Below are 27,827 nucleotides of genomic sequence, written 5' to 3' on the forward strand. Positions count from 1 at the left end.
GAGAGGAGAGCAAGATGAAGGGTTTGGGAAAGCTGGTGAACTTGGCTTGACTTATGTCTTCTGCTTTTGTAGGCAGCCAACATCCCTTTGGTGTCAGAACTTGCCATCAACGACATACATTTTGATGACTTTTCTCTCGATGTTGACACCATGATCACGGCTGCTCTTCGGATGTTCATGGAGCTGGGGATGGTACAGAAATTTAAAATCGACTATGAGGTATGATGTTCTGTCATGGGCGATCCCAGGAGTGCACCTGGAACAATATGGTAGCCACCTTGAGCCTCAGGTTTCCCGAATACAAATTGGGGAAGTTAATACTTTCCCTGCACACCTGGTGGGATTACCATGAGAATCCTGTGAGATGCTTGTGGCAGGACTTCAATGGTTGAGGATTACTCAGACAGAAGACATCATTTTGGTAATGGTCCACTGGAGATACATACAACTTCCTGACATAACCTTTCCCTTCCCATTTCAGACACTGTGTAGGTGGCTTCTGACAGTAAGGAAAAATTATCGGATGGTTCTATACCACAACTGGAGACATGCCTTCAACGCGTGCCAGCTGATGTTCGCAATGTTAACTGTAAGTGTGTTCGGTGGCGATGGAAGGTCATCTGTCATTTGTGAGGACCTACAGGCTTCCCCTTCACGTTCCCATTTCTCTGACAAATTGCCCTGTGACTTATTTTATTTTGGAAGTTACCTACCCTGGTGATGGGAGTATATATTTCACAATGATCTCTGAGCTTTAAGGCTGTAAGATCTCTGACACCTTGAAGCAGGTGTAGCCTTGGAATGATTGCTTTAGTCTCTTTTTACTGTTTTATCTTGGGAAACTGTTTTTTTTAACAAAAGAAATGCTTGGATTTTCAAAGCAATCTTTTTGCAGAGGATATGGAGATGAATGACTAAACAAAGAGATCCACTGGATAAGACTTTCTAGGCTGGTAGAAAGCCAAAGAAGGGGTGTGTGAACGTTACCCCCAGGGACACAGGAATCCTGAAAGATGCTTATCTGAGAGAAGGTCCAAGGAGGCCCCGGGGAAGGAAGGAGTAGGAGTGAATGCTCTCAGGGTTTAGGGGTACACTAGGCTTCAAACCTTTGCTCCAGGTGCCGTAACTCAGTTAAGGTGGCCAGTCTGTTTTAATGGAGACAGCCAGGGCAGCTGGCCAGACGTAAGCCTTGGAATTTAATCTAAAAGGAAATGTTTGTGGCAAAGACTGAAACAAAATCCTATATTCACCTCCATTTGCTGGCAAAAAATAAGGCTTGTTTTGGTTTTATTTGCACTTACACTGTTAAGTTATCATCAAGTAAAATGGTCTCTGGCTCAAATATATTGGTTTCTTTGGCCTCCTGGTGATATATACATATATATGTGCCCATATGTGTGTGTGTAAACATATTTACCACACACACAAAAAAGAGGAGACCTATTTTGGATTCTCATAACATAAATCCAAATACCTTACATCTTTGCACCCAGATTAAAATTTAAACCCAAAAGAAGGAACTCCAAATGACATTTTCCTTTGGTCCACATGAAGGAAGACTTCCATTCCTTCCTCATGAAATGTTCTGCCCACTTCTCTACCTACTAAAATTTTACTCATTCTTTAAAAGGCATTGATCTAATGCCAGTTTTCCCGTGAAGTCTTTGCTTTCCATTAATCATCAATAATTTCAGTAATCATCAGCAATCATCAGTAATTACTTACTTCTCTGCACCGTGTCTAGTACAACACATCTTTCTTTCTGCTGTGTATTTTAAGTTAAAGATCTCTCATTCTCCTATAAAGTAAGCAGCTTGAGGCTAAAGAGATAATTTGTTGTTCTTGCAATAATCTTAATTAATCTATCTGTTGAGAGCATCACCGGCACCCTATACTCAATCATGTACTTGGTAGGTTTTCAACAAATTTGTGTTGGATTGACTTGAACTCAAATGCACATGTAGCATAAGATGAGACCAAAATGTCTTCATTGTTATACTGAAGGACTTGTTTTTTGGGTCCTTAACTGCTTAAGGAGCAAGGAGAATAACCTGGAAAAACTGAACTGGCCCCATCTCGCTGTAACATACACCATGAAAGCAGCCAAGTGAGGAAGGAAGATGCTTTGAGCTGTGAGCCTTAATTGCTGAAGTGCCAAAATTACATGAAAAAAACAAAAACAAAAATGCTTTCGTCTTGCTTTTCCATATCAGATCTCAGTAGACAAGGAATAACTTTCTGTGTGTAGAGTTTATGTGCATGGCTCACAGAGGACATTTAATAAAGAAATTATTAACCTGTTATTTTGGAAAACATATGGATTTGTGGTGAATTCCCAAAATAAGCAAGCGGGAACCTTGTTCAACAAAGGATTGGAGATGTCAAAAGCAGAAATAGATTTTACGACAAGCCTTAAAATAGTTGGGATGGGGAAAGCTGGCAAGAGCTTCGGGGTCAGCTGGACACTTAGAAGAAAATGGAATCCACACCCAGTTTTCTTCGGTAAATGTTTCCACAATATGGACAATCTTGATCCTTTTCGAGAAATTGAAGACAGCAGAACTCTCAAACTATGTCAACCACAATGGAGGTACTCTTACTGCCAAAATATTTCAAGGGTATAGTTGTTTTTGCAAGTCCGCTCAGCAACCTTGAAGAGTATCACTGTTTGAGAAAGTCTGGGTTTGTTTTCGTATTAATACTAGCTCAAAAAGAGAAGAATTCACTCTTAAAGTTCTCCTGGCCGGGGGTGGGGCTGGGGAGTAGGGTGGGCAGAGGTTGCAAAATAAAAACATGACTTTGGGGAAAATACATTGGTGAATGTTATTTTTTTCTCCCTCACATTGAATAGAATAGCCACATCTGGAAAAGATATTATTTTCTGCTCATTAAATGTTGCTGAACTTGACTAAGGGTTACAGTAGGTTGAAAATGTCAACTTTTGTTTGTCCCTAACACAAGCAGTCTCCTCTCCAACTTGACCATGGGCAGCCTGGTCAATCAGAATTTTTTCACTAAGAAAGTAATTATAGAAATAACAAATATTACTTGATCAGGGAAGAAAAAGTGAACTTAATTCCCTCATCAATTCTAACTTCTGGAATACGACCTCAGTAGGCAAAGTAGGCAAAATGATAACCTACTTTTCTCCATGAGTGGGCACTAATGCTTCAGGTACTCCTGAAGACTGTTAGGGTCTTTCACTGTTTTGTTCTCATCAGTGATTTTATTTACATTCTAGTTATCCCATATTCCATTTGCATGTGTTGAGTTAGAACCAAAAAATGAAAGTAAAATATCATCATACATTAACCCCTGGATTCATTCATTCAGCCTGAGTCACAAAGCCAAGAAAGCATGGCGCATGTGCACAAAATTTTCCTCTAGATGGCACTCCAAGGCAAAGTTTCCCAGCCAGTTGCCTGGAAAGAAGGGTGGGGGGGGCGGAAACCTTACCAACATTCCCTGAAAATGCTTCTTTTCTTCTAAGACAAGAAATACTGAGACACACACGCCACACTCTTTTCTTAAAAGAGACACCAACAAAGCCAGTGTGCCGAAAAGAGCCCCCCCTATCAAGATGGACCTGTATTAGGGCTGCCTCCTTGCCCGCAGAGCTATTAGTGTGAATAGTATGGCACTCTCCATGTGTCTAACATCTGTGGGTGTGTATTTTTCCAAGCCCATTGTCTCTGGGAATGGGAAGATGCACATTTGTGTGTCACTGATGAGCAAACTATGACACGATGTACAACAGAGCAAATTATACATATAAGAACCGGCTTCCCAACCTTTAACCCTAAAATAATTTCAGACACAGAATATAAAGTTATTCATGAATGAATGAATTCATTCATTCAGAATCATGTTTTGCAAAAGTATTCCACCTCATGTCTAGGTAACAAAGAGGTTTTGTTCCTTTAGAAATTAAAAAGAAAAAGAACAAACTGCATTGTAGGATAGGCAATTTGATGTATAAACGGTGGAAATTTAGTTCACTGGGAATCCTGTTAATGACTTATTAAATTATTACAAGCGTCTGGCCTGAAATTCCAAATATTAAAATGAAAGCTTCAATCTTATTCTTTGCTTCTAAAGAGATATTTAGGTAGTTAAAATTTACCAAATATTTTTAATTCCTTGGATAAATGCAGTCTGCAGTGCCAGTTACTATTTGTGGTTAAAACAGGGAATAAAAACTGCAGATAGATCAAGAATAATTATATAAATTTTCTTTATTTATAGAAGCTTGTAGAATAAATATTCCAGCAAGCACATACATAGTGAAAGACGATAAGCACATTTCTTACATGCACAATGTAGACCAGATACAGGAACCGACCACGCTTTTGTTTGTATTCTGTCAAATAAAAAGGCATGTGGTGATGCCAAGGTTGCAGGGGCGTTTTTCGGTTTTATAAACGATGTATGAGCTCTGACAGATTTTCCAGGGGGAAAAACAGGTTTCCTTAAGAGTCAGTATTCTTCACTATCCCATAAATGTACTCATTAGCACTTTGGGCCATGCCCAGTATCCTGTAGGGCTCAATAAAGATTCACTAAATGAGTGGATTCAGTTTAGGGTCATATTATTCAGGGACCCGTGCTGCTCAGTGTCCAGTTTTTCAAAAAACTATAAAATGATGAACAGCTATCATTGCTAGAAATCTTGTTCTTTCTTCCTATCACACTAAGGTTCAGCTAGGGTTCATATAGAATATTATGATCTTGTAGAATTCACTGGATATGAAAAGAGATGAGCACATGATCACATTAAAATTTATGGTGGTGCTGGCGGCCTGGTGCTGGTTGGGAATTGCAGTTAAACACTAATAATAACCAAGTATTGCAGCAAACACATTGACACCTCCTGACATTTACTGGGGGCTTCTTAAATCTTAAATGTGGAGGTAGCGCGTTTAAGTCCATATTTGGGTTGTCAACAAGGTTATTTTCAGAGATAAGCCAAGTCGTTTTATTGATAATTCAAACTACAGAGCAGAAGGGACGTTTAGGAAGAAAAATCCTTCCTGTTCACTAGCTTGAGGATAATGTGCTGTCCTCTGTCTGCCGTTTGCATTGAAGTCCTTGATTTTTGAGGTAGAAAATTCCTTCTGGAAGGAGATCTTAGAAGCACAGTTGTAATTCTCCCTCCCCTTCCAACCCAGAGAAGGACAGAACCAGTTGAATTTTCAAATAAAATATTTTTGCTCAATAACCAGGATCCTAATCTTGACGGAAATCTAGTTTCTTTGTAGATCCTAACGTTGGAAGGTACAAAGAGATCTGCGGTCTTGTTCTGTAACTCACAGTAACAAAGTAACAAACAATAATCGTATTTATTATCATCAAACATCACTTTACATCGCATTTCCTTGTAAGTAGTAACTAGTTATATTTACTTTAAAATAAATAGCAGCATTATCAGAATAATACAATAAAATCTGTATGTAAGAAATACCAATTCTTTAATCATCATGTAGGTATATCTTGAATTCCAATGTAACTTCAAAGAAGGCAAATTTTTAATTTAGGAAAGGAGTGATTTTTAATGCTTTTGCAGAATACCAGCACTGGGCACTATGGAGCTAATCAGTTTGAATACTGTGTTTAAATTACATTTAAGACTCTGGCTTTTAATCATTTAAGAAGGGTTCTATTTTTATTCTCTCTGGCCACCTCTCAGAGCTCCAGTGAGGTACCCCATGCTTCTAGCTGACATTCCCTTTTTCCACACTTATTTTACAAAAGGAAAAAGGCAAAGCCGCACATACTTAAGAACCTGGTGTGCTAATAATCAAACAAACAATTGGGCAGAAGGATAATGCAATCCATTTCCTCACACAGGAGAGTACCCTCCATAACTCACTTTAAGCGCTGCCATTCGTGAGTTATGGGTCATTCCCTTTCTAGTGAAAATAAATTCTCCCGCACCATCAGCCAGAGCTGAGTATTTTTCTTAGGACACATAAACTGTAAAAGTGTATGAACATAATTGTGCCGTTGTTTCGGGGAGAATATAAGCTCTTGTCCATGGACACAGGCTTGTCAGGAAATGTATGTGGTTTCAGGGCTGGAGCTGCCTAGTTACAATATAGGATTTTTGATTACAGTGAATTTATTCCTGAGATTTTTACGGTGTTGGTAAACTGCTTAATCTGTCACTCTGTATTTTATGATGCCAGCCAAATCCTCCAGGTCAGGGAGACCCAGGAGTAGAGCCCCAGTCATTTTTCATGGTTTATGACTTAGTAGCGGCACCTTCTTGAGGCTGAAACTTGGCACCTAAGGGTGTCAAGCTGGGAACTTTTAAGTTTTTTTCACTAGTCTCGTGTTTAATTTTAGCTCAATGATGCGTAATAAAAATTTGGGTAAGTTTTGAAGAGGCCTCATATTCTTGAAATTCATCAACCTCGCTTTTTTGTGGCACTTGGAGAGGACAGTCTGTCTGCACAATTAATGTGCACCAGGTGATGTGCTTCATTTTCTGTGCTCGCACACCGCATGTTGTATTCAATTCACTCTCAATTTATCATAAAATATAAAACATATTTCTAAACGTGAAAAAACATGCTATCTTTATCCAAAAAATCATAAAGCGCATATATTCTTAGTATTACAAATTGAGTCCTTAAGAATCTAATGTGGTTTTTCTTTTGTCTCTTTTTGAAATACAATATGCATGCTACATACATGTAGCTTTGTTTTTTGTATTATCTAAATTGAAGGAAAAACCTCAATTTTTAAAGTCTTAAGATAGTTACTCTGAAATTTTCCTACTACTGTTTGTATTTGTTGTCACACATTTTATCGAAATATGAGAGCAGAGATATATTGACCGATTTTTATTTGACCACATCAAGACCTCTTGAGAATGAAATAAAGAGTATTGACAGATGCCAGAGGTTTGCCTTGAAATATTCTAGCAAACAAACAAAACCGTGCATGTGAAGAGGTAGCTGAAACAAGACAGCGGAACATGGCTTCCTCCTGAAGTTAGGTAATGAGTACGTGGGGGCTCAATACAGAATTCTATTTTTCATATGCTTTTAACTTTACAAAATAGATGATTTTATAAAATTAGGGTAACAAGTAGGTTAAAAATTAAGTCAAGGAGGTGGTTAAAAAATAACTAAATAAAATTGATTACAATCAATTCATTTTTTATAATTCATGCATCATCTACTCAAACATACATACTTGTACCAGTTTTGCTGCCTTGCCATTCTGAGACTTACAAGCATTCGCAATATCAATTGAGAATCAGAGACAAGTTGTGTCCAAAACATGACTTAGGTTTTGCAATTTGATAATAAGTGCCTTCAGGAGCTTCTGGTTGTAAAAGAAGTACGTAAGTGTAGACTGTAAGGTCTTCCCAACTCTGAGCTTGATAAGGAAAGGATTATTGTGGACTTAAATCAGTATTTAATTAATGCCAAATCAATAATTGACTAATATCTTGAGAAGAAAGAGAAGCAAATTTGATCAAAACTATCCAACTCCTGTGGAAATCAGACAGACTACAACTGGTTTGTGTTGTTATCGCATGCTTTTGTGAAGGAGACATGTAAACATGGTGCTGGTGGTTGGTGGTCCCCTAACAGCTGGTAAGGTTCTGGTGTCTGGACCTGAAAATGGGACTGAAGTGCCTTGTTTTCAGCCTAGCAGACCCAAATATTGGCAGACAAACATATCTGTAAACACCAAGGGAGTCTGACCGTTAAATCTAGATGCTATGGTTTGTCCAGTAGGGTTTTTTCCTGCAATGGAAGGTTGCACTTGTGTGAATATCTGTTCTTCTCCCCCTTGTGTTTTCATTACCCACTATCTCTGGTTGGCAAATACAGGATCTTTTTTAAAAGGAAGATAGGATATGGCATTAAGCATAAATTTGTTCGTAGCACTCTTGGTAAGCAAATGAAATCTACTTCTATCTTAAAGCTTGAGAAAGTCCTCTGCCTAAAATCACTGCTTTGGAGCAAATTGAATAGGTTGGTATCTATCAGCCTGCCCCCAGGATTTACATGTTGAGAGGTGGCCATTCCATCTTGAAGCAAAAAAATAGATCCCAAAATAAAGCACGCTGGACTTGCTGTAAATGCCCGTGAAGCCCAAACTTGCGGGCTTAATGCTCTTACTACTCTGATCCACTCTGATCCAGTCAGCTGGGATATGGGCTGAGTTGGGAGGGTGACGGAGGCACCCTTCTCACAGAACCTTCTGTCCTTGTTAGGAGATCTAAGTTTCACTGATAGACACCGCATGTGAAGGATGGCCTAGCACAGCTGGACCAGCCATCAGCATTGTAGTTTGGGACTTTCTTTAGAAGACCAACACACTTTGTATGTGGCATTTACAATGAAACCCTCAACGAGCATTATTTGGCTACAGTAAATTTGATTTTAATAATATACCAAACAAAGGCCCCAGACAGGGCCCCTGCAACACTGCATACCAGAAATTAAGAAACACCAGGAATTAAATGATGCTTCTCTAAATGCTACCTTTCGGCCCCAAGCTCACATCACTTCTAAGGTATGAAGTCATGTTTAGATCAGTTGAGACATGATGACATGATTAGGGATATGGTGTGCAGATTCTTCTAGAGAAGGCACTTCCTTGAGAAACTATGTTCTTCCAAACCTCTTGGAATGGTCTGAGCAGTCTTCTTTGCTCTTCTAATCCAAGGAAAGAGAAAGATGAAGGGGAGAAGAAAAGCTCTACAAAAGCCCATCATGCTCTCTCTTAACCTCAGCCAATCCGTGGAAGGCTCCACTGCAGTGCCGGCTGCCAGCATCCATAGAGGAGCATTTGGAGCCAAGGACCTTCTTCGGTTTGGAATTTCTGGGACCGTTAGGAATTTCCAGTACATCACCGGATTCTCTCCCTCTTAGTCCGCCATCTGCCAGATCTCAGAATCAACAGGATTATCCAGGAAATTCCTCGTCATTCAGTACCTCTGACAGCCAAGTTCAAAAAGAGACGTGAAGGCAGAATTTCTGGCATCACTTTCTCAGATTCCCGCACTGTAGCTGCATACATGACAACGGGCGTGCAGACCATGATGCACCGCCTCCAGAAACAAAGCAGGAGCTAGCCACTGTCACCATCACTTTCTGCGACAAATTGCAACCGATGTTGGGAGAGTTTCTCACTAGAAAAGGGTGCTCCATGGCACTGTTCTGGTTGGCACAAGGCATGACCAGACTATATGCGCAACAAGGGCCAGATGCACCTTTCTTCCTTAGCTCTCCGTTCCAGCCTGCCGTGGAGTAAATGCTGAATCAACATTTGCTCAATGAATAAATGAATGAATGGACACTTTTCAGGATGTCACTGTTTTATTCCAAGGTAGGACATTTTGATGAAACACGGGCTTACTTCTAAAACAAAAAAGAATTTACCTACACACACATAATGTATATGTATTCTAATGAATAAACATTCTTTATGGAAATTTTGGGCACAAAGGAAAAAATTTTAAGTCATCTGTGATCCCACTACTGGTAATATTTTGATGCACATCCTCACTGGTTTAAATTTTATGTTGACTAAGTGATAGGAAACTACTGGGTAGTTTAAGAAACCCTTCAAATCAATCTTATTGTTTGGGTCCTTTGGCATTCCAGTGATTATATGCTCTAATGGCTGGGAATAAGGTTATCCCAGTATACATTTAACCCAGTGAAGGACTGTCACAGGAGACCTGCTCAGAGGGTAGTCACAGGCTTTTCTGGAGAGGGTGACATGGGAACTAGCTCTATATGCCATGGCTATCTCTTTACTTAGGTATATGGTATTCACTGCTTTACCACATACCTATATATTTCTGATATGGACCGTGGGGGAATACAGGTGAGAGGATAGAATAAAGTAGTGGTCAATAAAACCCATAATTATTGGATCAGGAGCAGCAAATATATCATTTTATTTGAAAATAAAATAGAATTAAGCATAGGAGAAACACATTAAAATATACTTCCTACTGCCACTCTGTTCTCTGTTGAAAGTATATTGTCTTCAGTGGCAGTTGACTTTTTCTCCTCAGTGTGTGTAAAGTGTAGGTCAGAATGGATAGGACTAGAAAGAAGATGGATGAAGGTGGGGAGGGGCAAATGGACACTTAGCGGCAGGTGGATACTTTTCAGGCCTGACGATTCTGAGAAACCACTTACCAGGCAGCTTTAAGTCACAGTCAAGAGATAGGTGCTGCTTCAGTAACTCAGGCACCACAGTCAAGAGAGGTAAATATGTTTCGTGTGATGGTGTGTGTGCTGTACTTGAGGTATTCTTTATTCCAAGGATCCAGGGGTGGGCTCCATGTTCTTTGAACACCATAAAATCATAGAGTAATTTCAGAGGAGAAGGTCCGTGGCTTTTATTAAACTCTCAAAAGTATCGATGATACAGATAGTTTAAGAGCTAGATGCTGGGTTTCCAAGAAGGGACGGGGTAGTGGGGGCGGCAGGAGTGGCTGCCTAGAACCTTACAGCAAAACATAGTCCATCGTATCATACAATGCGTGGTAACCAATGGCGTAACAGTGATTCGGGATTCTGAACGTGAGTCTATTAGATGGCATTCGATTTTATCTTCCAATTAAATTTCTAGCTGAATGACCTTATTTTGACATTATCCCACCTCTATTCTTACTGTTCTAATTCATCAGCTAGTTCTAAACAGTAGCATTTTCACAGGCAACAATCTCTCTAAATTTCAGTGCATTGTCATTGTGTTTACAACACTGATTTCCAGAGTATCATGGATAATTATTTCATACTTGAGGGACTTTTAGAATTTACTTAGTAGTAGCAAGATCCAAACCCAACGAAACTGACTTACCTTTTCAAGGTGACAGAAATGACAGAGAAAGACATTTATATCCCCTCATCCTTTCAAAAGTTATCCCAAAACAACAAGGAGAACAAGAAATGGACACAAATTCCATTTTTCATGGAGGGAGGATGGTTCGTAGATTAACAAAGAAAAGGAAGGTCCAACCCAAGTGCCTTCAGGGGGAGAGAGTGGAGGAAGGGGTACACCTGAGAAACAATGTCCCCCCAGGAGCTGTCAAAGCACAAGAACCAGAGGCATCAGATACCATAAACATGGGGCGAGCAGGAGCGAGGGGGTAATGAAAACACTGAGTCCCCAAGTCTCCATCCCCTCTCCATGTAGTCAGAGAACTACTCTTCCCCCATCTATTCAGGAAACCAGTGTATTTGCCAAAGAAACTGAACCCCAGACTTGGGGACACCAGTTAAAGAAAAGTTAGCATGAGGTGCACTTTGAAAGTAAGAGAATGAAGTGAAAGTCTATATCCTCAAAGGTGAGAAGCTACATACTCTTTTCTCAGAATGCCAACACCTGTGCTCACGCCATTACCAAGCATGAGATTGGAAAGTCCAGAGGAAGTGAGTTTTGATACTGACACATGGGGACCTGCAGCAGGACCAGCTGGCCGTGTGCTCACCCTGGGATGAGGTTAGCCATCTACAGACACCATCCCCAAGTGTGCGTGTGTGGCAAGCGTAGCAGTGCTTTACTCTTCCATGAGTAAGTAGACTACCAAGGATATCAGGCATTTGAGGAAACCAACAAATACAGAGACAAGGAGTTCAGAGGATACAGACAATTCAGGGAACAGAAGAGAATTTCAAGGAATTATAATTAATATCTTCAAAAGAAGAGACCAGGGCTTCCCTGGTGGCGCAGTGGTTGAGAGTCCACCTGCCGATGCAGGGGACACGGGTTCGTGCCCTGGTCCGGGAAGATCCCACATGCTGCGGAGCAGCTGGGCCCGTGAGCCATGGCCACTGAGCCTGTGTGTCCGGAGCCTGTGCTCCGCAACGGGAGAGGCCACAACGGTGAGAGGCCTGCGTACCGCAAAAAAAAAAAAAAAAAGAAGAAACCATAGTGCATCCATGAGAGAAGAATAGCATGCTATTAGAAAAGGAGCAGCAGACAGGAAAATGCTTATAAATTTAAAATATTATTATTCCTGGAAAGTAAGGGGAGAAAAGTCAATATGGGCAATGGGAAAGAAGAGACAAGAAAATAAGGAAATTGTACTACAATGTTCATTGCAGCTGTATTTACAATAGCCAGGACATGGAAGCAACCTAAGTGTCCATTGACAGATGAATGGATAAAGAAGATGTGGCACATATATACAATGGAATATTACTCAGCCATAAAAAGAAACGAAATTGAGTTATTTGTAGTGAGGTGGATGGACCTAGAGTCTGTCATACAGAGTGAAGTAAGTCTGAAAGAGAAAAACAAATACTGTATGCTAACACATATATATGGAATCTAAAAAAAGAAAAAAAAATGGTTCTGAAGAACATAGGGGCAGGACAGGAATAAAGACACAGATATACAGAATGGAGTTGAGGACACGGGGAGGGGGAAGGGTAAGCTGGGACGAAGTGAGAGAGTAGCATGGACATATATACACTACCAAATGTAAAATAGATAGCTAGTGGGAAGCAGCCACATAGCACAGGGAGATCAGCTCGGTGCTTTGTGACCACCTAGAGGGGTGGGAGGGAGGGAGACGCAAGAGGGAAGAGATATGGGAACATATATATATGTATAACTGATTCACTTTGTTATAAAGCAGAAACTAACACACCATTGTAAAGCAATTATACTCCAATAAAGATGTTTAAAAAAAGAAAAAGAAAAATAAGGAAATCAGTACAAGAAATCCAATGTCCAACCAATTGGAGCGCCATTCAAATAGGACAGAAAAAACAGTGAAGTAGAAATTATTAAGAAAAAAAAAAAGATTACAAGAACATTATACTGAAGACAATGAGCCTTCAGATTGAAAGCGTTTATCAAGCAGTGATGGGGAAAAAGTCCCAAACCAAAGCAGATTTTTGTGAAACTGGCAAACCCCAGGCATAGAGGATTCTAAAAGAGAGAAGATCAAGTACCATTCAAAGGATTAGGAATAAGAATGATTTACACTTCCCAAAAGCAACTTTGGAAGTTAGGAAACAATAGAGCAGTCCTTCGAAATTCTGACTGAAAATATTGCAACCCAGAATTGTTAGGCAAGCCAACAATTGAGTAGAAGAATAGATTAAAGACATTTCAGTCATGCAAAGCCTCAAAAAAATCAACTTCCTAGGTGTAAAAGAAATATTAACACCCTTTCTCATGAAGCCACTGGCAGATGTGTTCCCGCAAACTGAGAGAGAAAAACAAGGAAAGAGAGATGTGGGATGCAGGAGATAAGAGACCAACCCCAGGAGGGAGAAGCTGACAGCAGACAGAGAATCCAGACCAAAGAACAGCAGCAGGCCAAAGCAGGGAGTCCCTGGGACAGGAAGGGATCTAATAAAAGGTGTGACTGGAGAGTTGTACAGGATGTGAGTCGACTTAGATGTTCAAAGAAATCATAACTCCAGGAAATGAAAACATTTACATAACAAAGGAAACAATAATTGGATACCTAACTGGCTCCGCAGAGAATAATATTTAGAGTGACAATCAGGTAGGCACTGTCTGAGACCCAGGGCACATAAGTTTCTTTGTGCCTCAGTTACCTTATCTGAACTGGTGGATAATAAAATTCCTACATCACAGGTCTTTTATGAGAATTAAGTAAGTTAAACGGTTGTAATTCTCTTAGGACAGTGTTGGGCACACAGGAAGGATGAATAACCAAGTTATAATTATATATATATAATTATAATATGTGTCTATTATACAGAAATATGGAGGAAAATACCTACCAAATTAGATAAAAAAGAAAACTGAAGGTGGTTGCCTTTGGGAATCAGGATAGGGGAAGGATGAGGGACCATTGTTTTTGGTTCTAAGTCTCTTACTACAACTTGAATTTTTAAAAACTATTACAGGTAATGTCTTAAATAGAATAAAATTAACTTAAAGCCAACAGCCAGCTCCAAATTTTAAAATGAAGGGCACACACAGCTTTAATATGGGCTATTTTATCCTCCCCAGATAATTTATTAACATTCTCATTTGCTATGCAAATGAAATTCTACATATTTCTAAGTGTATCAGTGGACCCAGCTCAATCTTTTAAAATAAAATTGTCAACACAGAAACTTTATTATTCAGTTATTTCTGCAATAAAAACATAATTAACTAAAAAACAAAGTGTTCATTGCTCTAAGAGAAGTGTCTTAGGATACTAGCTAGTGATGTTAGATGTGGAGAAAAAACACGCAAAGGGAAGCAATTTGAACTCTACCTTTCCCCTCCTCCTACCCTCTGATAAAGATTTTAGTAAGTAATGAAATGGGAGACTTACAAAGTAAAATGGGGAGACATAAAGGCCTTAGATCAAGAAAACACATAGACCTGCTTTTCTATAAGTTCACTTTCTCTTCTAAACTAATGAAAGGACAGCAGGAACCAGAGAACCATTTTGGCTCCTGATTATATAATTACATCACACTGCTCCCCAAAGATATTACACCACCCCTATGCATTTCATGAGCAAGCTACCAGAGCGTAATAGAAAAAGTATTCCATGTAATGGATACCGCACCTGATCCTCATTCTAGGTTGCCTAATCCCCTGCCAAATTCTAGTTTTCAAGACACTCACTGCCTTGCTATCCGTATAAATTTAATCTGTCCTCCAAGCTAATATACATTAAGATTTTTACAAGATAACTGCTAAAATATCATCATGTAATAGTTTGAGTACTTCTAAGTTGCTTCTTTTAATATATATATGTTTTAAAGGGGGGTTTCTTTTGCCTGCTTTCATTTGAATGGCATCTGGTGGATATAGCGTTCAGTTCTAAATTCACAGCCCCTTCTCCCCCCTACCCCTAGACGCTCATGATTTTGAAATGTCGAATCACAAAACACATTTTGCTCTGGGCCTTTGCCAAACTGTCACTGTATCTGGACAGCACAGCCTCTTCTTCAAAGAGGGAACAAAATAGTCTGAACTCTGTCCTGGTGTGCCAGCCAGTGAAGCTAATTCATCACCTTGGGGACCCTGGGCTGTGCAACTGACCACCCAACTCACCCACAAGGGGTGGCAGTTAATCATTCCCTTGAATGACGTGGGTATGAAAACAGAGCTGATGGCTGCTCAGCAGACGAGCCTTATCCATCCTGCCTGCCCCGAGCAGTGACTCTTGCCGTTTTCCCATCTTCCCAGACCGCCGGGTTTCAAGAGATTCTGACCGAAGTGGAAATTTTAGCGGTGATTGTGGGATGCCTGTGTCATGACCTCGACCACAGGGGAACCAACAATGCCTTCCAAGCTAAGTAAGTGTTCTAATTGTTGTTATTTTAATGCATTTGCCTTTCTGTTCTGAGCCAAAGGTGACGAATGCTAAAGAGTAAAGCATTAATTTCTGGCATCCGAGGCCAAGGCCACGCAGGCTTGGGTGCGTGTGTCAACAGGGCTCATCCATCTTTATAATTCCTTATTCTTCTTTTAATTGCAAATTTGCCCTTCATGTCATGCTTGTTGATTTGGTCTGTCTCTGCTGACCTCAGTCAGATAACAAAGCTCAGATTTTAAAAGGTCTATTTTTTTTTTCTCCCAGAATGTCTGCCTTCATGGCATTATAAGTTTCTTGGATTTGCTACTCTTGCAAGCTGGTTTTGAGACTATTAAAATAAAAGTGGAAATTTTATGAAGCAAAAGATCTCTTCCTTCCTCAATAGAATTTCTTCCAGGTTCCTTTGATGTTGGGTATGTAGAAACCGCAGTGAAATAGAGTGACACAGAAGGCAGAGGGACCCTGGTCCTGCCAGGCCTCATCCTACAGAACGGTGGGAAACAAACAAAGGAATTCCACCAATACAGGTGATGTGAGGCACGTAATGCTCATGGACAAAATAATCTGTCCTTAAGCAAGTAGGACTGGTCCAGATAGCCATTGCTTGGTGGCTCACAATGTGGCCAAGGCTACAGAACTTATGGGTGCTGGAGAAAAGACCAAAACCCAGGTCTCCTGGCTCTCATATTGAGGTTACAGTTTAATGTGCTTTTTACTACCTGTCTGTAAACAAATTGATATGAGACTTCAGAGGCTAGAGAAAAACGTTTGGGGATGGAGGGACTAAGGAAAGCTTCAAGAAAGAGGTAAGATCAGCTGTCAGATGACCAATTTCCAAGCCTGTGGAGCAGGTCTGCCTCTATAATCTGAAACCCCAGCAGCCCACTGTATGTCAACAGGTACCTTTCAGCTCGTCACTTGTTTTGTTCCCCAAAACACCTACCTACTGAGGCCTTGGGGTCCTGGGCCCTTCTATTTGCTCCTGATCTCGCAGATGAATATTGATTCTGTGTCCCTCTATCTGCCTTGAATGCAGTAGCCCATCACTTCAAACTGCTCTTCTCCATGTCCTATAATTTCTTGACCCTCTTAGCTTTCTGTGACAGTCATTCTGCAAAAACTCAGCCCTGGCTCAATCTAGCAATTTAATTTCTTGCTCTTCTGTCTAGACTTTTAAAGGCTTTGGGAGAAAGTGTCACAGTTGTGAGTTTAGGGCATACCCAATATATATTCTCCCAACTCGACTAGGTGCTCAGTACTCCCCACCAATCTTTCTGGGTCCCTAGCCAGTTCTGTCCCCCACTGTTGTCAGCGGTTATAGGTACCAAATGTTCTCTCTTCCTAAACCACCTCCCGTTCTACCCCCCTCCCCCGCGCCACTCAGCAGATCACCTTGCTTCCTCCTTCACTGAGAAAATTGAGGCCATCAATCGAGAACTCCCTCAATTTCCTCCCCTGCCACGAACAAACTTATCTGTCTGGCCCCATCCTTTCCTCCTTCCCTCCTATCTCAGTGAAAGGGCTGTCCTTCCTCATATGTGAGGCTAATCCTTCCACCTCGGCCTTGGATCCCTTCTCCCTCCCTCCTCCGGGACCTTGCTCCATCAATCTTCCTTTCTCTACCCCGTATCTTCCTTCCCCTGTCTACTGGCTCTCAGCATCCTAACAATATGAACAGTTGTCCCCCATCTTGAAAAACCCCACCTCCATCTCGCTTCCCCCTCGAGCTTCTGCTCTATTTCTCTTCTTTCCTTTCCAGCCAATCTTCTTGGAAAGTTGTCTGTTCCTTGTCTTCACTTCCCTCCCACATGGCTTCCAGTTCTGCCCACCAGGGGAGCGGCCCTCAGTAGTGCCACCAATGAACAACCCCTTGTCCCAAAGCTGTTGGACACTCTTACTGTCCTTCTTTCTTGACCCTTCTTGCTATGAGACACATTTTGCCGCTAGAGCTCTTCCTCCTTCCTAGAGCTCTCTCTCTTCCTTTGTCTGGGAGAGGAACACCTTCCATCCACCTTTCTAGGCTTTCTTCTCAGTTTGCTTCAAGGCCTCTCTCCTGCCCCAGGCTTCGCTGGACGTGTTCTCTCCTGTTCTTCTGCTCCACGTTTTATCCTTCTCGCTGGACCTCCACCCACCTGCTGCTCAGCCCCAAGCCCATACCTTTGGACCATAATTCTCTGCTTATCTCCACACACTTATTCCAGCTGCTTGAGGAGCACCTCCTATTTGAAGTCCCACAGTCACCCCAATCCCAGTCTCTCCCTTTTTCTCTTATTCTCTATCCCAGTGAATGGCACCACCAGAAATCCGCAAGTCACCCAGATTCCCTCCTTAGCGCCCCCAAAGTCGACATCTCTGCATTCTTAAAGTAACCACTGCTTCTTTTGCATCCCTCCTGGATTGCTACAACCAACAGCCTAACTCTTCTCCTCCAGTCTTTCCCCCTTGGCGCTCCAGAATGCTCTTTATAATTCACAGAGCTGATCAGATCACTCCCCTGCTTAAAAGACGTTCACTGGCCTCTTGTAACTTTCAGGATAATGTTCAGATTCCTTAGTTTAGCCCTTAAGGCCCTTTTCAATCAGGCTCCTGCCCATTCCTCTGGCCCAGCAGTCACTCCTTGTCATCCCACCCCCACCCAGGCATCCAGGTTCCAGACACAAGGGGCTACTTAAAGTGCTCTGTGGGGTCCGGCTAGTTCCCTTCTCTCTGCTCCCAGTCGGCAGTTCCCCTGAACAGAATGCCCTTCCTCTCCTTCTTTCCCCCAAACTCCTCTAAAAGCACCCCCCCCCCCAGGGTTCTATCTCTGATGTACCTTCCCCTTGTCAATTTTCTGTGCCCACATCATGCCCTGGCTATACTTTTTCAAAAGTGTGCATCGGGCTTCCCTGGTGGCGCAGTGGTTAAGAGTCCACCTGCTGATGCAGGGGACGCGGGTTTGTGCCCCGGTCCGGGAAGATCCCACATGCCGCGGAGTGGCTAGGCCCGTGAGTCATGGCTGCTGAGCCTGCATGTCCGGAGCCTGTGCTCCGCAACAGGAGAGGCCACAACAGTGAGAGGCCCGCGTACCGCAAAAAAAAAAAAAAAAAAAAAGTGTGCATCTCACACCACGTTAGTTGCTGATTTACCGGTGTGCCTCCCATCTTCTTGAGTCCCCGTGATGTGTACAAGTACCAGCAGCATGATAAAACCACAAGGAATGTTTGCTGAGTGAATGAATGAATGACAAATGCATGAATGGATGACGTTTTAACTATTTTAATATTGCCTTTCAACAAAGTTTCCTGATTTCTTCAACAAGTGCAACCTTTCATAAGATTATTATAAAACACAGTTTTTTTGTTTGTTTGTTGCGGTACACGGGCCTCTCACTGTTGTGGCCTCTCCCGTTGCGGAGCACAGGATCTGGACGCGCAGGCTCAGCGGCCATGGTTCACAGGCCCAACTGCTCTGCGGCATGTGGGATCTTCCCGGACTGGGGCACGAACCCGTGTTCCCTGCATCGGCAGGCGGACTCTCAACCACTGCGCCACCAGGGAAGCCCTAAAACACAGTTTTTACACACATCGGTTTGATGTTGTACTAAAAACAATAGTGTCCCTGGGGCCTACTGAATGGTAAACTGTGCACACTTTCATTATAGGGTCTGAGGAATTTTTAGGTTTGAGCCCCTGTGCCTGCATTTCATTGCTATTATTATTTTAGGATACCTCTCTCTGAGGCCAATGGCATCACTGTCACTGTGTCTTCCTCGAGCAGCCTCCCTCCAGCCACCTACCGTTCTGCCACTTATGCACAAAGAATTGTATCTATAAAACAAGAGTGAGCACCTTGTGGGTTCTTTTAAGAGTCAAGTGCACAATATATGTACCCAGATAACAGCCCCTGGCCTGGAGACAGCCTCTGTGTCACACTGAGAGAGCCAGCCCTCCTTGCCAGTTGACCTCTTAGCTGTTTGGACCAAGAGTACACATCTAATCCAAACCCAGCTAATCATATATTATTTCCCAGGAATTTGGACTTGGATTACCATGATATTGACTCAGTTAGCTTTTGAGGTCTAAGCTGCACATAGACTTGGAAGCTGAGGCTGCCATTTGGGGAAAGCTGTGTTGACCACGTCCCAAGTGGATAAACAAGAAAGCAAATCTGCAGGGAGAGAAGAAGAAAGCCAACATTCAGAGAGAAGCAGAGATTATACTATCCTAGAGAAAGAGAAAAAGCAGACTTGATCCCTGGTTTTCCATATCTTTACTCCTATTTCCAAGGGACCCAGCCATACTTGTGACAATGGGCCTTACTCAGAGCTCCTGGCATCATTTAGTCAACGGGTTTTTGTTTTGTTTTGTTTTATTTTTGTTTTTTAGTGAAGCTGGTTCTAATTCATTTCTGTTCTTTGCAATGAATGGTCCCTGAGACAATGAGAAGAACTACAGTTTATTTGTTGTTTACTATCTCAAGTGCTCATCAACATCCTTGTATGTAGATACTTTTGTCTCCATTTTACAGAGGGAACTGGGCCTCAGGAAAGTAAGTAACTTGCCCAAATTCATACATCCAGCATGTGGCAGAGTGGTGTTTGGACCTGGGCTATCTGACTCCAAAAACCATTCTTTAACCACTTTATTCTACTCTCTTTCATGACTTTGTGATATTTATTTTAGCCCTTTGAGCTTCCAGTTTATTGGCTGACTTGCCATATATGTGTACTCTGGAAAACTAAGATATATTTTGACATCCAAAAACTCAAGATGTGGAGCCAAAAAACTCATAGAACACAACTAGACCTTGGTAGTCATATTCTTCAGTGCCTTTATTTTTAGAAATTGGAAACTGAGGTCCCCAAATTTCAAGTGACTTGTATTATAATGAACAGCTTTCACACATATGAGATAGATATTAAGTCTCTGATACCAGAATTCAAAATTTTTTTTGCATCCTCATACCACATGATCAAATCTACCTGTTCCAAGATGGTCTGACATGTTTCCTCACAATGATCGATCTTGTACACAAGTTATCAGCTCATGGGATGTCCATCAGCCCTGTCTCTTAACTGACAGAGTCACTTTTGAACTTAGAACACCAAAGGCCACCACCATGCAACCTCAGTTAAAATTTTTTTCAATAAATGCTGAAAGAGACCTTTTTACATCATGATGAAGGAACTACCTTTTTATTGATTAGAATAAGATTTATTCAGCAAGTGTGCCATTGTTTAGGAAAATCCCTAGAAAGAAATCTATATCCTTATTTCCTTATTTACTTCCCATTAATTGAGTGCTAAGTGCGAAGCACTGTGCTAGGCATTGTGTGGGAAGTATAATAGTCCCTTTCCTTAAAGTACTCAGTCTAACTCCAACCTTTCAAGTGATTTGGAAATGGGATTTAAATGCACCAATTATTATGTGGCAAAGCATATGCTACCTTTTTTCCTATATAAGGCTATAAAGAAACAAGAGACATTTAGCAAGGGACAAATTACTATATAAAATGCAAAATGCCTCTACAATAAAAAGTTGTGATTTTAGTTATAGCACAGTATGATTTATTCTCTTAGCCTTTCTGATAAGTGAACCTTTGCATTTTCATGCTTTATTCTTAATTTTAAAGTATTGGAGTGCGTGCAGTGAATGATCGATAGGTAGCCAGGGCAGCGATCCCACAGTGCTTTGAAATTACTCTGTTAACACCGCTCTCCTGTTTTCTCCGGGGACAGCGTTTCCCACTCAGCGCCCTCCCTATTACAGCTGCCCCTGATGATTAAATATCAGTACCGAGCAGCTTTGTAGTATATTCTCCTAGGAGACTTCTTCTATTCATTTCTAGCATAATCTCTTGTACTCATTTCTTGGGAATGAAAACCCATCTTGTCGCTTTCAGCCAGGTCCCAGAAGTGAAATACGGGGGCGCATTAATCTGCCGTGACAGCGTAATCCCATTCCTCACCACCTCCCAACAATTCTCAATTTCCTAATTACCTTTCATAGTTTTCCTTCTGAAAGTTTCTTGTCTTTTCTGAAAGCCATGGCAGCACACTTCCATTGTCTCTTTTTCAACGAATATGCATATCTAGGGAAGTTATGAAGGTACATAGTTCATAGCTATACAAGTTCCTTTTACACGCTTATTTTTGGTGCCTGTGCAAAGTGCTGGATGCCTATGGGGACAGAATTTTCACGTTGACTTTTCTTTTTTTTTTTGCGGTACGCGGGCCTTTCACTGTTGTGGCCTCTCCCGTTGCGGAGCACAGGCTCCGGACGCGCAGGCTCAGCGGCCATGGCTTACGGGCCCAGCCACTCCGCGGCATGTGGGACCCTCCCAGACCGGGGCACGAACCCGTATCCCCTGCATCGGCAGGCGGACTGTCAACCACTGCGCCACCAGGGAAGCCCTGACTTTTCTTTTTAATAAGTTTCTCCTCGGTGTGCTGCCTGTCCAAAAATTAAAAACTTCAGTATGTTGGGATGACCTAATCAATAATGAGCATCATGAAAGATCACAGGTATAAATCTTCCTGTGCTTAAAGGGATCTGGATTCTCTTCTGCTCTGCTTCTCTCGCCCTGTCTCCACATACCCTACATGTATCTGTAATATTTTCACAATTACAATGCATGTGCCCCGGAGCTACTGATATGATGGATTTACTTACCACAGACAATTAAAGTGAGGTGTGGTGCTAAAGTCAATTTTTTTCCACATGTGATTGATTTGAGGGTTTTTTTTTCACATTTTACATGATAAATGACAGTATGCCTTTACATAAAGTACATTACATGAAAGACATGTCCTCTTTTTTAAAAATGGTTTTATGATCAAGTAAGATTGGTCGATACTGCATATTACGTCCCCTTCCTGCAGAATCACAGTGCATATTTTCACATACTGATGCCACGGAGAAATCCTATAATAAAGAAACAGTTTAACTTTTTAAACCCAGCATTTCCCGAACATATTTAACCATGGGACCATTTTTATTTCTGCCTGTAATGCCATTTAACATTCCAAAGAACTAGTATTCTGTAGAATACATTTTGATAAGTTTATCCTAACAGATAGATTTTAATTTTTGCCACTTTTATCAAGTTTTCTGACGATGAACTTCACTCTTGTGGTCTTAGGAGGTTCATAGCATGTGCATGAGTAATGGCAGGTGTAGGCACATTCTCAGTGAGCCTTGGACTGAGAGAGAAAGCACCAGGATGTCTTGCAGTCTTAGAAAATCTGACAGAGACCAAACCTAGTAATGTAAATAAAGGAACCATATGGAATTGGAAGCATTCTTGCTTAGATGATTTCATTCTAGACAAAAAAAGTAGAGTTAGTATCATGCTCCATCCTGTGAATGCTAAGATGGCATCTTGCTTGCAGAAAGGTGACATCGTGAGTGCAAGTCTGGACAGAGAAAGTCTCCTGCACAGTTACAGGGGACTGTGAGCTTCCTGAGGGTAAAAGCCATGTCTTCTTTATCTTTGTATCCCACATGCCCACAGTCCCGCATTGCAGTAGTCATCAGTCCTTATTAGGTGAATGAATGAATGAATCAATCAATCAATCACAGTCTCTTCATACCATTAGTCTGGTTCTGTTGCAAAATCTACATATTTGTGATTAAATCAGTATTGTGTGAGGGTGGGGGCAATGTAAGATGGAATTACTAAAAGGAACAAAGAGAATGTGAGGATGAAGATGCTCAAACCGTGGGCCATCAGATGCATTTGCACAAACACCCTGAGAGCCCTCTGATGAAATGCAGCAGTTCCAAATCCATGTGGATCTGGTGGAGAGGAGAGGGCAGCATAGGAGGCACCAGTGTTTTTGTTACAAGGTGTCCCCTGGTTAAAGGAGGAAACATCCTACTCATCCTGAAAAAAGAAAATATTTAGTGACTTGTTATCATGTAGCTGATTTAACTTTGTGAGGTCTGCTAAACCAACCTGATAAAGGAAGAGATGATATTTTGCATCTTGACCCTACTTTACATCAATGACTGTCTTATCAGGATTCATACCAGTAACTGGGGCACATCTGGCATGGCTAGTTAATAGAAACAAATCACAGGAATCTGAGCCTGTGGTTAGCAGTTATACTAGAAGAATTCTGAATTAAATTTTGAAACCTTCTTTCATTGATGACAACCAGCTTGGCAAAAATGGTGAACTGAATATCAGAAATGTATAAGTTATAATTATCTTTCTCTATAATTTCATTATGTAATGAGAAAAAGCTTCACAATTTGGCTTCCAGTCTAGAACTGATACTTACTAGCTTTGTGACCTTGGAAAAGTAGCATAACTTCTCTGAGCCTTGGTTTCCTTATCTGTAAAATGAGAAAATAATACCTATTTCATGGTTGTTGTCAAGACTAGATGAAGTAATATATTAAAGTGTTAATATGTTGCCTACTTCATGACAGGTACTTCTCATGAGAGCTATTATCATTAATAACATTATTTTAAAATGTTAACACACTTATTATGGTCAACCTTCAGTTTGAACTATAATCTCTAGACATACCACCACAACTTTATTAGCCAAGCAACTAATATTGTTTATGCACCTACTCCATGCCAGGCATTTGGATTTGACATGCATATAAAACATCCTAGAATTTCAAAAGCCAAGACAAATACAGCTAAGACACAATACAGTGTGCATTTTGAAAAATGTATTTTCATAAAAATGAACTCTATGTTAGAAAAATAGTGACTAATGTTAAATATTAATCACTTAATGCTAAGATTAGCCTAACAAATTTTCACGTATTAAATGATATAGATTAAGGCAAGATTTAAAGAAGTAACACCACCTGATTAAACTCTAGTACCCTGCTTACTAACCCTATTCCTAATAACCCCTAACCCTGCTGTTTTATTCCAACATGTGGTCAGCTCTGAGTCTTTCCAGAGATCACAGGTCCCCCGCACCCCCAAACTGGCCATGATCTTGGGCCTCCTCATGCTGGAGCTAGAGGGCACCTTATGAGTGAAATCCCTCACGTGGCATTACATGCAGTCTTTGCTCCTCTCACTAAAAGGGCACACTGTGATCGGGCAATGTCTGTCATTTCCAGGTTAAGGCCAAACTGCCCTTTCAATGTCCACACTCTCTGCAATTAGCAAGAAGGAACACAAGGACCTTCATGAGTCCTCGGCTGCCATCCCACGACTGTCCTTTAAACCATAGGATTCTCAGAATGTCTCTCAACTCTTGAGATGCTCTAAATGCTACTTCAGGAGAATTGGAAATGAACACACTGGAACATTTTAAATGAGCACTTGCCAAACTGACGTTGTTGAGGAATGGGTTGTTCTACATAAGCAAAATATACAGATAATTCAAAATTATCCTTTCAAGTATCAATTAACATTTTATTTATTTAAAATGGAAATATCTATGTGTTTTCATTGTTGATTAATAATTAGTATAGACTACAATCTACTACATGGCAGGCACTATGATAGGCACTTACAAGTATTTTATTGTATGCTCCTAAATAACAAGTGAGGTAGAGTATTATCATAATTTTAGAGACAAAGAAACTGATGCTTAAAGCAACCAAGTAATGACCCGAAACTATTACCGAGAGCTGAGTTCTGACTCCAAATCCAGGGAACTTTCTGGAGTTCGACATTGAGATATCACAGTGTGACTGTAGGTTGGAAAAGCTTGTCAACCTTACATGTAGAAGCTTGTCAACCTTACATGTAAAGCAGATTAAATGGGTTCTACATAATATTCACAAGGTCTTTTCCCATGGAACCACAAATACATTTGGTATATGACATTCGTTCTGGACACTCAGAAGCTTTATAAGGTTTAGCTCATGAAGCCTATCCTGATCTCCAAAGCCAGGAATTATGTCTCTTGTCCTCAGATCATCCAAAGCACTTTGACTGGACCTGGAACATTTTCTATGGTATTTATATTATGTGCTCTGTGCATTATTTTCCCGTAGGACCACATCTCATCTCCCTTACTAGTCTGTAAATTTCTTAGCAGCGTGAGCTGTGTCTTTTTCACGGTCGTATCATCCACAGCATCTAGCCTAACACAGAGAAGATTCCCAAAACGTTTACTTAATACATTCGTGAACTACACAGGTGGTTACCTGAGAATGTATCTGCTCATGGTCCTTTGCGGAAGCAGGAGAAACACGTTGATCCAAAGAGCCAGTGTCGGGGGATCGTTGACGGGTGAAGGGCCTTGGTCACTTACACATCTGTCCTCTTTCAGGAGTGGCTCTGCCCTGGCCCAACTCTATGGAACTTCTGCTACCTTAGAGCATCACCATTTCAACCACGCAGTGATGATCCTTCAAAGCGAGGTACAGACCTAACATTCTGCTTCTCCCCTTGAAAGAAAACCAATGAAATGATGTTTCCTACTTCTCTTTCTTTGCAATGCCACAGGAAGATACAGAGAATCGGCACTATTGGACCTTTTCTGTGTGGCTTTTAAAAAATTCTTTCAGATGCCTGACCAAGGACCTTGTTCAGATTCGTCCTGAGCTGATTCATTTGGGTTTTATTATTGGTTAGGAGGCTTTTCAGATTCACTTAGCAGAGCAGACTGCCACAGCTTGTCACCAGAGCATGGCCTTACCTTTCTTAACAATACAGAAGCCCACTAACAGATCCAAGTAGTGAGTGGCCCAACATCTCCATTTTGTGAAACCCATTTAAAAAGATGGTAGAAGCAGAAACAGGGTGAGAAAGTTACACTTTATTCGCATAATTGAGAAACCTATAGAAGATAGGAGAACTTAAAATTGCTGGTGGGACCGATTTGAAAGTGAGAACTGCAACTAAACTTGAGACCCAGGGCTGCAGCCATATGCCTTATTTTGCTTCATGTGCATTGCAGGAGTTAGAAGTAGTTGGTCTTTTATACTTTTAGCTCTCCATGGAAAAAAAGTAAAACTGCTAACTGACTCTGGCTGAGGCGTCTGAGTTTGAAATTGCCAAGAAAGGATCTGCTTAATTTTCTGCAGGCATACAGACTTTTTTTTGAGGCCAGGAAGGGATCATCTGTTCCCCATTATTTGTCAGTTCTCTAGCTGTGCCATTAATTATTATTATTATCATCATTAAGGCCCTGCTTTGCTGGAATAGCATCATTAAATATGGAGGTTTTTTTCCTCCAGCCTATCTTGAGAAAGAGTGTCTTTTGCAATATCACGAAAGCCTTCTTCGACCCCATAAAGGAGAGTCGGCACTCTGGAACCTGAGTGCAGCTGCAGAAGCCAAACCCGCTGGGGGAGATGTATTTGCAGTTGGGAATGAAACATCAAGGGTTAGGCTTTCAGTAACTCTGACAGAAACCAGTATCCCAGCATCTGCGGCTCTGGAATTTTCCTATGAAGGCCAGGTTTTAGCTGCATGCTGTGGCAGAGGGAAGTAGGAACAGGAGGAAACTGGGGTCAGACTATCTTTTCTGTACTGGTAGTATGATGGGTTTACACCCCTGAGGCCAGACATTCTCACCTTTGTAATAACAGATTATATACAGGAGGTCAGGGTTTTCTTAGAAGGTCATTTGCTTGTTTCTCTGGGAAAACAAACCCCACTAACTCAGACTTTGTCTTCATATAAACAAAATACATCAGCTGCACTTCACTCCAGGGGTTCTCTTTGAAGAACGCAGAATAACAGTAATGGAACCAAGCAGTGGTGTGTTCAGGCTCTGCCCTGACGCTCCCCCCGCCCCGCCCCATCCTGCCCATCAGAAAGGCAAAAATGCAGATGTCATCACCACCCCACTTTCCAAATAATGCAGAGGCACAGAGAGGTTAGATAGCCTGAAGAAAGTTGCTCCAGTCCTTTCTTCCTCTACATTTTTTTTTCCATCCATACCATTCCTCCCTAAACAAGGAGTAGAAGTAGTGTTTTAGGGAGACTAATCTATTTTAGAGACCAAACCCTTGAGGCACTGTAGAAGGCCAATTTACATATAAGCAATACATTGATTGCAAATTAACTTTTATTATTATTATTATTAAAGCTGACCTGGCTGGCTTTGTCATTCTCTTAACTATAAATTGTGTTAAGTTACTTTATGTCCTTTAAAAGTAGTAAAATGCACTCTCAAAATAATCAAGATCCTCAAATTCAGACCAACTTTCTCCTGGACTCCACATTAGGTTTTACTGTAACTGGCTCCTAGTAGCTATATTTCTTTCCCTGAGAGATGCTAGATGTGTGGCTGGATCCAGATGACCACTATTCCAGAGGTCGCAACCACTTTTTCCCAGGCCCCAGTACACCAGCCTGTGATTGATCCATAGGGCAAGGCTGAGGCAAAGAACCCTGGGCAGAATTATGGTGTGGCATTCCTTTAGTTATTAGTCTTCTTCCTAATGGCTGAATTAAGGGTCTGGAAGAGTTCATTTGAAAATTATTATTAATACTGGACCTGGTCCCAGGTGGAACCAATATACTTTAGTCTCTAAGGAGTGGTGGGTTCCCCCAATGAGATAAATTAACTCAAGGAAGTAGATTATCTATCATCTGGTACCTGGTAGGTAGTAATTTACCAATT

The 27,827-nt window shown here is 41.2% G+C and overlaps 1 protein-coding gene and 1 long non-coding RNA gene across 7 annotated transcripts in view; one reads left to right on the forward strand and one right to left on the reverse strand.

The window, feature by feature from the left end:
- The window catches only part of PDE11A (phosphodiesterase 11A), a 415,084-nt gene that overhangs the window by 329,094 nt on the left and 58,163 nt on the right, over positions 1 to 27,827 (forward strand). Inside the window, exons 11-14 of the mRNA XM_060152569.1 lie at positions 73 to 219; positions 482 to 589; positions 15,160 to 15,269; positions 25,524 to 25,614. Of these exons, the coding sequence (XP_060008552.1) occupies positions 73 to 219; positions 482 to 589; positions 15,160 to 15,269; positions 25,524 to 25,614 (456 nt within the window). The remainder of the gene's footprint in view (positions 1 to 72; positions 220 to 481; positions 590 to 15,159; positions 15,270 to 25,523; positions 25,615 to 27,827) is intronic.
- LOC132522272 (uncharacterized) overlaps positions 1 to 27,827 on the reverse strand; it is a 201,060-nt gene that overhangs the window by 46,525 nt on the left and 126,708 nt on the right. The window contains exons 5-6 of one of the 6 annotated variants that reach the window (XR_009541138.1): positions 25,399 to 25,641; positions 18,893 to 19,435 (exon numbers count right to left, since the gene is read on the reverse strand). The exons of 2 other annotated variants lie outside the window; for them this stretch is intronic. This is a non-coding gene — a long non-coding RNA (uncharacterized LOC132522272). Of the gene's footprint in view, positions 1 to 18,892; positions 19,436 to 22,023; positions 22,192 to 24,803; positions 25,642 to 27,827 lie in introns of those variants that run through there. 3 more of the 6 variants (XR_009541139.1, XR_009541142.1, XR_009541137.1) reach the window with 3 other exon arrangements.

The sequence above is a fragment of the Lagenorhynchus albirostris genome, chromosome 6 (assembly GCF_949774975.1).
Source record: "Lagenorhynchus albirostris chromosome 6, mLagAlb1.1, whole genome shotgun sequence".
NCBI lineage: Eukaryota > Metazoa > Chordata > Mammalia > Artiodactyla > Delphinidae > Lagenorhynchus > Lagenorhynchus albirostris.